The sequence below is a fragment of the Aythya marila genome (assembly GCF_965140915.1).
Source record: "Aythya marila genome assembly, chromosome: 6".
NCBI classification, from domain to species: domain Eukaryota; kingdom Metazoa; phylum Chordata; class Aves; order Anseriformes; family Anatidae; genus Aythya; species Aythya marila.
The window spans coordinates 22,984,518-22,993,018 of record NC_139047.1 but is presented as its reverse complement, the minus strand read 5'-3'; the positions used below and the strand labels follow the sequence as shown (position 1 = coordinate 22,993,018).

General features: G+C 67.1%; 2 protein-coding genes across 4 annotated transcripts; one reads left to right on the top strand and one right to left on the bottom strand.

The window, feature by feature from the left end:
- The first annotated feature begins 358 nt into the window (after positions 1-358).
- Positions 359-2,395, top strand: INHA (inhibin subunit alpha). The gene is made up of 2 exons (XM_082763932.1): positions 359-622; positions 1,195-2,395. Exons 1-2 carry the CDS (start codon positions 364-366, stop codon positions 1,926-1,928), a joined length of 993 nt encoding a protein of 330 aa, XP_082620058.1. The 5' UTR covers positions 359-363; the 3' UTR covers positions 1,929-2,395.
- A 1,466-nt stretch (positions 2,396-3,861) lies between these two features.
- Positions 3,862-6,654, bottom strand: LOC309879636 (gap junction gamma-1 protein-like). Of its 3 annotated transcripts, none has more exons than XM_082763560.1 (3): positions 6,569-6,654; positions 4,180-5,384; positions 3,862-4,081 (listed from the first exon to the last, which is right to left on the bottom strand). In XM_082763560.1, the coding sequence occupies exons 2-3, from the start codon at positions 5,357-5,359 to the stop codon at positions 4,074-4,076; spliced, it is 1,188 nt and encodes a 395-aa protein (XP_082619686.1). In that variant the 5' UTR covers positions 5,360-5,384; positions 6,569-6,654; the 3' UTR covers positions 3,862-4,073. The 3 variants fall into 3 exon arrangements, with proteins under 3 accessions (XP_082619686.1, XP_082619684.1, XP_082619685.1); XM_082763558.1 differs by lacking the exon at positions 6,569-6,654 and adding an exon at positions 6,285-6,352; XM_082763559.1 differs by lacking the exon at positions 6,569-6,654 and adding an exon at positions 5,608-6,189.
- Between the last annotated feature and the right edge of the window lie 1,847 nt (positions 6,655-8,501).

The window sequence follows — 8,501 nt, the reverse complement described above, 5'->3', positions numbered from 1 at the left end:
CTGTGTCCCCCCAAAAACAGAAATCTGCATCTCCCCCAGCCCGGGGGCACCCAGCAGCAGGAGCTGCAGGGCTGGTGCAGGCACCCCATTCCTCCCAGCCTGCCCCCCCTGCAGCATCCCCCCTGCACCCCCCTGCTCCGGCGCCGTGCCCCCCCGCCCCCCCAGACCACACTGTCCTTGCAGTCCTCGCATTCCAGACGTCTCAGCGCTCTCGCTGCCCAGAGATAATATTCAGGGCGAGCAGACGTTTGCGTCAGTGTCAGATACGTCTCAATGCCACCCTGCCCCGGGCGGAGCGCGGCGGGCAGATGGGCTGTGCTGGCAGGCAGCGCCCCACGGCAGAGCCCCCCGAGCCCCCCGGCCATGCTGCTCCTCCTGCACCTGCTGCCCGCCGTGCTGCCCCCCGCCGCCCTGGCCAGCTGCAGCGGGGCCGGCGCTGAGAGGCAGCTTGTCCTGGCCAAGGTGCGGGCGCGGGTGCTGGAGCACCTGAGCCCCCCCGTCCTGCAGGAGGAGCCCCAGAAGGAGGCGAGGAGGCTGCACCGCAGGGACGTGCTGGAGAACGCCGAGGTGCAGCCCGAGGAGCCGGAGGACACGTCGCAGGTGATCCTCTTCCCTTCCACAGGTGAGCCCTGCTGGGATGGAGAGGGTGGAGGCGTGCTGCGCTGGGGCATGGGGTGGGACGCTTGGGAATGGGGCAGGATGTAGGGAGATGGGGTGGGATGCTAAGGGATGGGGCAAGATGCTGAAGGATGGAGCAAGGTGCCCAGGGACAGGGCAGGACACTGGCAGAGGGGGCAGGGTTGGGGTGTAGGACAGGGTGCTGTGGGATGGGGACATGTTAACAGCATCTGATGGCACAGGGGGCTCCTCGGGGGCTTGGAGACCTCCCTCTGCAGCTCAGCCAACCCCATGCCTGTGGTGCACAGCCCCAGCTGCTCCGGGGGGCTGAATCCCCCTGCCCCTAGGCTATGGGGTGCAGGGTGCCACAGCCATGAGGCTGGCAGCACGGCAGGGCTGAGCAGAGCCAGGCAGAGCCATGCCGCAGGGCTGGGGCTGCAGCGGGGCTGCTGGGTGGCACTAGGTGCCAGCTGCACGGTGCCAGCAGCAGGGCACCCCCCGCAACACCCCCAGATCCCTCCACGCCCCATCCCCTGCTCCAGGCATGGCGCCCTGAGCCGTTTTCTCTCCCCGCAGACGTGCCGTGCGAGCCCATGCAGCCGGACAAGCTGCTGGAGGAAGAAGGGATCTTCACCTACCTCTTCCAGCCCTCGGCGCACGCCCTGAGCCGCACGGTGACCTCCGCCCAGCTCTGGTTTTACACCGGCCCCTCGGCCGCCCCCAACCACTCTGCCCCCGCCGTGCTGACCCTCTCCCCGCGGGGCCGGGTGCCGGTGGCGGCCACGGTGTCCCAGACGCCCGAGCACTGGACGGTGTTTGACTTCTCCCCCGCCGCGCTGCCCCACCTGGTGCAGCCGCTCTTCGTGCTCCTGGTGCGCTGCCCCGGCTGTCCCTGCCTGGCCGACGGGGACAAGATGCCCTTCCTGGTGGCCACCACACGTGCCAAGGGTGGCCAAAGAGCTCGCCGCTCCGCCGTGCCCTGGTCCCCGGCCGCCCTCAGCCTGCTGCAGCGCCCGTCCGAGGACGTGGCCGCCCACACCAACTGCCGCCGGGCGTCCCTCAACATCTCCTTCGAGGAGCTGGGCTGGGACAAGTGGATCGTGCACCCCAGCAGCTTCGTTTTCCACTACTGCCACGGGAGCTGCGCCGAGGGCCACGGGCTGAGCCACCGGCTGGGCGTGCAGCTCTGCTGCGCCGCGCTGCCCGGCACCATGCGCTCGCTGCGCGTCCGCACCACCTCCGACGGCGGCTACTCCTTCAAGTACGAGACCGTGCCCAACATCCTGGCCCAGGACTGCACCTGCGTCTAGTGCCCGGCACCCCACACGGGGCTCCCCCTGTCCCCAGGCCCCCTGCAGCCCTGCCCCAGCCCCAGATGATGATCCCATCCCAGGGGATGGAGGAGTCGCTTGCTTGGGAGCTGCACGGCCCGGGGGAGGGATGAGAAGGAGCCGGAGGGGAGGTTTCAGGGGAGGTTTCGGCGGTGCCACCCTCCCCTGCGCCAGCCAGGGTTTCGTGGCTCCAGGCTGCCCTGGGTGTGTTGGTGCTGCCAGCCCTGCCCCGGGGCTGTGCCCAGCCTGCAGCAAGCTGGGGCACGGGGCTCAGGGCTGACAGCGCCTTCTGCAGAGCTGCCGGCACGATGCGTGCCCCACAGAGGCAGCCTTGTTTCTGTCCCCACCCCAAAATAAAAGACTGAGGCTGCAGGAGCGTGTCCCTGCTGCTGCAGCAGAGCACAGCCACAGGGATAGGTTGGGATGGGATGGGATGGGTGTGCTCGCACAGGTGGCAAGGCCAGCGGCACATAGTGCTGCGAGCCAGCCCGCTGCCAGCGGCACAGCCTGTGAGATCAGTGGGATGAGTGAATAAACCTGTTTTTACAAAAACGGCCTCAAAATGCCAGCTTCCACAAGAAACGGCAGCGTGTGGTTACACAGCGGGATGCAAACTGCCTGGAGGCTTTAGGCTGGAGGGGACAGGCGAGCTGCAGGCATCCAGCACACAGCAGCAGGGAATGGTCTGCTGAGAGGGGTCCGGCTCCAACCCAGTGTCCCAGGGAGGGAACAGGGTGAGCTGGCCAAAAACAGGGCTCAGGGTGGCTGGTGGGAACCCGGGGTTTACCCAGCCGTGGGGCAGGATCCCTCCCCCTCTGGCTGCAGCAGAGCGGGGTGCGTGAGGAACCCCCTGCCCAGCTGTGCAGCACGGGCTGCTGGAGCAATCCCGCAGGCCACGCCAGCACAGGCTGCCCCAGCCGAAGCCGCCCCCGCACAGCTGGAGCAACTGAGTCAGCCCAGGCCAAGCGGGGCCGGCCGGGACCCACCACGGCCCCCTGCGCCCCTTCCCTCCCCTCGGCGGCGTCAGCCGGCCCGCCCCAGCCCAGCTGCGTAGGATCCCCTTCCCACCCCTTCCTCCCAGAGGACCGGATGCAGAAGTTCAGTACAAAACGTCTCCAGCCTTTACTGAATATAGATATTAAAAAAAAAAAAAAAAAAAAGTCACAATCATCCAAGTACAAAACGACGCTACAAAATGACCGTGCTGAGATGATCAGAAATGCCCAACTGGCTCCCTGCCGCCCCCGGCTCGGGCACTGCACAGCCCCGCCGTGGGACGGGGATCCAGCCCCACAGAGGGCCCCCAGCCCCACAGCAGGAGGGGATCGGCTTTGGTCCAAAGAGCTGCTGGCAGGGAAGCGGAGGAGACGGGAAGGCCGGCCCCTGCCCTCTGCACACACATTCCCGGCAGGACAGCCGAGCCACTCGTACGTACCGATGTGTGAGGGTGTCCCACGGCTCTGCCCCTGCGGGGACAGTGTGGGCTCCCCCAGAGGGAAACCCCTGCACCTAAAAACTTCCTCACCCCCTGGAAAGAGCAGCCGGGAAGGGGAAAGGCAAGGAGGAGGCAGAGAGGGACATTTGTGTCCCCACCACACCTTCCAGTAGTGGTGCCACCAGGACGTGTCCCTTCCATCAGGGAACGTTCCCGCTGCCACCTCTGCTTCCAGCCCCATGCCCTGCCCCGTGGGGTGGCCCGGCCAGCCGGACCCCGGGTGCAGCCCCCACGCCGCAGGGATCAGTGCTGCTGCTGTGGCCTGCACTGCTCAGCAGCAGATGATGGCGAGCACAGGGGGCACAGGGGAGGCACACGTAGGAGATGGGGAACGGGAGAGGGAAAAGGGGGAGAAATGGGAGACAGGGAGGGGAGGTGCAGGCCTAGAGTGGGTTTCGCTAAGGGAGTATAAAAATGCCAGGGTGCACGCTGCTGAGTTTATAAAAATGTACAAAAATAAGATATTCCCTTTGTTAAAAAAATTAAGAACAGTGAAGGAAGGTTCCCCAAGCCCCAGTCCCCATAGCTGCCTGCTGGGACAGGGATGCCCCAGCCCCACGGGACAGATGCACGTCGCTGTCCCGATCCAGCAGCCGCATCCAACCGTCCGATCCCGCCGTCCTCCGCGCTCACAGCCCTGCAGGAACAAGAGGAGGGTTAGCAGCCGTGCCTGGGGGTGCCCCGCCACCCCGCAGCTCCATCCCGTCCCGTCCCGTCCCGTCCCCTCCGGCTCACCCGTGGTCCTCTCGCAGACGCTGCCGCCCTTCTCGTGGGCCAGGTTGAGGCGGTTCTGCTCGGCAGCAATGCCGTTGGCCTCGGGGCTGCTGCTGCGAGAGGGGCTGGGGGGCTGCGGGGGCGGCTGGAGGTGGAAAGCCATCTCCAGGTGCTCCTGTGCCATGCGCAGGTGCTTGCGCAGCCGCTCCAGCTCGTGCTCGGGGGGAGCGCCGGCCAGGGCGAAGCGCTCCGCCGCCGAGTTGGCCAGGTTCTCCCTGTAGTCCAGCTTGCCGTTGGGCAGGGGGGACTTCAGCGTCTCCTTCTTCAGCGAGTGGTAGGTGGGGGGTGCGCTGGGGGCTTTCTTGGCGTACTGCGGCGTGGGGCTGCCGCCGGGCGGGTGCGGGGGGCCGGCGGTCTGGCCGAGCGCGTCGCGGATGCGCCCCACGCCGAGGTGCAGGAGCTCGCAGAGGTTGAGGAAGAGGCAGAGCCCGCTGACCGCGTACATGATGAGCAGGAAGATGGTCTTCTCGGTGGGGCGGGAGACGAAGCAGTCGACGGTGTGCGGGCAGGGGCTGCGGCTGCAGACGTAGGACGGGCTCACCTCGAAGCGGTACAGCAGGTACTGCCCGAAGAGGAACGCCATCTCCAGCAGCGAGCGGCACAGCAGGTGCAGCACGTAGGCGCGCATCAGCCCGTCCTGCTTGATGCGACGCCGGCCGTCGTGCTTCTCCCCACCCTCCGTGCTCTTCTCCTTCTCCACCTCGATCTCCTCGAAGATCATGGGGTCCTCTTCGTTATCGTCCTCCGCCTCCTCGTAGTCCCGCCCGGCCCCCCGCCGCACCACCGGCATGCGTCCCCGTGGGGTCACCGGCGCCCGGCGCCGCGAGGACTCGGGCATGCGGGCGATGCGGTGCATGGCGAAGCCCAGGTAGAGCACTGAGGGGGTGGCCACCATGATGATCTGGAAGATCCAGAAGCGAACGTGGGAGAGCGGGGCGAAGGCGTCGTAGCACACGTTCTCGCAGCCGGGCTGCTGCGTGTTGCAGACAAACTTGCTCTGCTCGTCGTAGTAGATGGACTCGCCCCCCACGGCCGTCAGCACGATCCGGAAGACGATGAGGACGCTGAGCCAGATCTTGCCCACGAAGGTCGAGTGGTTGTTGATCTCCTCCAGGAGCCGCGTCAGGAAGCTCCAGCTCATCCTGACCAGGCAGTTGGCTCAAACCCTGCAGGAAAGAGCAGGCAATGTGGCACAGAACAAACCACAGCGCACCTCATCCAGCCCTCCCGAACCCGCATCCTTCACTCCTGGTGCCAACACCCCTTCCCCTTCCCCTGCCCACCAGCAGCATCCGGGCGGCGCTGAGCGGGGAGCACCCAGCAGCGCCCAGCGCCTCCTCCCCGCGCTGCCGCCAGCCAGGGGAGTAGGGGAAAAGCCAGAACACTCACCGGCCCTTACAGGACACATCTGGGGGAAGAGTCAGCACGGCCAGGGTAAATGAGGGAGCCTGGCCAGGAGGCGGGCGAGGGGCAGCTGCCCCCACCCCATCCCGCTTGCCACCTGCTCCGGGGCAGGTCCCCGGGCGTGCCGCACCCTGTGGCACGGGCAGGGCGAGGGACGCAGAGCGCGGGGAAGGAGGGCGATGGCACAGGGCAGCACGGGGCGCCCGGGGAATTGCAAAAAGTCCCAGAGAAGCCACTGGCAGCAGGGATCGGGGAGGAAATCTGGAGGAAGGCAAGCCAAAGGCGTGAGAGGAGGCACCCGCCGCCCCATAGCAGCGCGCTGGGCTGATGCAAGGGAGGCAGGTGGCGGGGCGGCCGGGGGCAGCAGCAGGGGGGGCAGCAGCAGGGGGGCAGCAGCAGGGGGGCAGCAGCAGAGGGGCAGCAGCAGAGGGGCAGCAGCAGAGGGGCAGCAGAGGGGACGTGTCCCCAGCCCCGGCCAGCCCCTCTCCCCGCAGCAGCCCGCTGCCTCCATTGTTCTGCTCCCCGCCCTCCGCCACAGCCGGGGGGCTGCGTGGCCGCGCGCGGCGCCCTCCCCAGGGCGCCCCCAGCCCAAGCCCTCGCCCCTCGCCCCTCGCCCCCTCTCGCTGCCCCCTGCCCCCCCAGCCCCCCGCCGCCCCACTCACGGCGCCGCGGGCCGAGCGCGCACAAAGCGGCGGCGCTGCCGCCTCCCGCCGAACAAAGGGGCCCGGGGCCGCCCCGCCCCGCGCCCGCCCGCCCGCCGCCGCTCCGGGCCCCCCCCCGCCGGCCCTGCCCGTGGGGAGCCGGAGGGCTGCGGGCAGGCAGCACGGGGGCTCCGCCATGGGGCACGGCGTGCACGGGGACCCCCGGCTCTCCAGAGGTTGCGGGGTGCTTACCTCCCCCCCCCCCAGCCACCTCCCCTCTTTGAGGCACCCCATGCACCCCGCACCTCGTGCTTGGTCTCCCCTGCCCAAATTGTCCCCCCGAGGTTTTTGTCAGGCTGGGGATCCCCGCGTCCCGGGCAGAGCAGCCCCGCTCCTTGTGCAAGCCGGGGAGGCTGCGTGAGGTTGTGAAAGGGCACTTCTCCCTGCTGGAGCACGCTTTTGGGGTTATTTTGGGCCCGCTGAGTAACAGTGGCCGTGTCACTTCCGTGCCCTAAGTCAGCAAGAGCCACGGCAGCACAGCCCCAGGCACGGGGAGAAGGGGGAAAACACAGTCCAGGGATGTGGGGAAACACCGCAGGTTGAGAGGGACCCGCAGGCAGCGCCTGCCCCCATGGTTGTGGCCTCGTTGGTGCCACAGGCACCTGCTGATGAGGCTCCCAAAGCCACGGTCACTGCACCACAGGGAGCTGCTGGCTGCCAGGGCGGGCTGGGGATGCCCCAAGGCCAGCGCCAGCCCTGCCTCATGCCAGGGATCACCGTGCCTGCCTCCACAGCCATCGGCTTCACAGCCCTCTCCCTGCGGCGGTGTCACCAGGCCTTAGCCTCGTTGTGTGCTTGTGGCAACAGAGCCAGAGGCATCGCCCATTCCCCCAGGGCAGAGGGCAAAACCACAAGAGCCCAGGAAGGCAGCGGGTGAAGGGCGCTGCCCACCGCATCCCTCCCCACATCAGCTGAGGCTGACAGGGCCGGGCCCCCCTCGGGCAGGAAGGATGTGTGAGAGCGGGGTCCGGCTCACGAGGAAGCAGGAGCTCAGTCACCAACCACAAAACCAGGATCAGCCCCAAGCCACAACATCTGCAGGACAAAGCCTGCTCTTGGAGCAAGTGCACGGCCTGCAGAGCCATTGGGGTGATAGCGGCTGGGGGGGAGCGCAGAGGAGGCTGTGAGCACAGGGATAAGGAGAGCTCCGGCCATGGGGACAGCGCCTGCCGCTGCAAGAAGCCCCAAGGCTCATGGAAACGACACCGTGCTGGGTGCTCAGCCAGGCGGAGGCACCCTCTGGGACTCGGCCACCACCAGGCCGTGCCTCGGGGTGCCCAGCATCACCAGCAGCCTCGTTTCCCCGTCTCGGCCCTGCTGTGACAGCCTCTGCTCCTGCTGGTGGGGCAGCTGCCCCTGTGTTTGCTGCAGGTGGGAGAGGAGCCCGCCTGTCTGGCGGTGGCGCGGGCCGAGCCAGCTCCGCCTGCTTGGCACCGTGCTGCACGCATCCTGTCCCAGCGGCAAATACGCTCTTCCCAGATTAGACAGCACTGGCACTGGGACAGGGAGCAGACGGCTCCATTAGGGATTGTTTGTCCTGATACGGGACAGCCCCACAACCCCTTTAGTAGCCTTTTGATAAGGGGCGGAGGCACGCTCCATCAGAGAGGCACAAAGGGCAATGAACAGCCTCCACGCCACAAGCTGGTGCTGAGGGAAGGCTGAGACCATTCGAAATACGTCTCCTTCCCTTTCTTCTGGCTTTATTATGAAGCACAACAGCGGGTATATGGCACCATGCTCACCTGCCAGGCTCTCCTCCCTGGCTCTGGGCACTGCCGGCACCCCACGGCACTCACGCCAAGCTCGCAATCCCAGAACATCCTGAGCTGTAGGGGACCCACAGGGATGATCGAGTCCAGCTCCTGGACTTACACTTGCTGCTGTCCCCCTGCCCTACAAGCTGTAGGGCAGCCCCACGGGAAGGGGCCTGCCAGCAGCGGGGCACGCGTGCCTTTTGCTGTCACATCTCCCTATCCTGCAGGGGCTGGAGCTGAGGCTGGCAGGGAGGGCCTGCTGGAAGCAAACAGCCAGTCCCTCCTGTCACGCAGCTTGATAAGGAACAAGGCTACTTGAGATAGATAGAGCATGAGGAGCTGACAGGCAACCCACAGGATACGTATGCTCATGGCACAGCTGCTTTAGAGGGCAGAGAGCAGGAAGTAATTCTGTGAGCCT

Excerpts from the sequence above, each read along its gene's own strand:
- INHA (XM_082763932.1), top strand. The coding sequence starts at position 364 with ATGCTGCTCCTCCTGCACCTGCTGCCCGCCGTGCTGCCCCCCGCCGCC. Across the intron at positions 623-1,194 it reads GATCCTCTTCCCTTCCACAG|ACGTGCCGTGCGAGCCCATG; the intron begins GTGAGCCCTGCT and ends CTCTCCCCGCAG.
- LOC309879636 (XM_082763560.1), bottom strand. The coding sequence starts at position 5,359 with ATGAGCTGGAGCTTCCTGACGCGGCTCCTGGAGGAGATCAACAACCAC.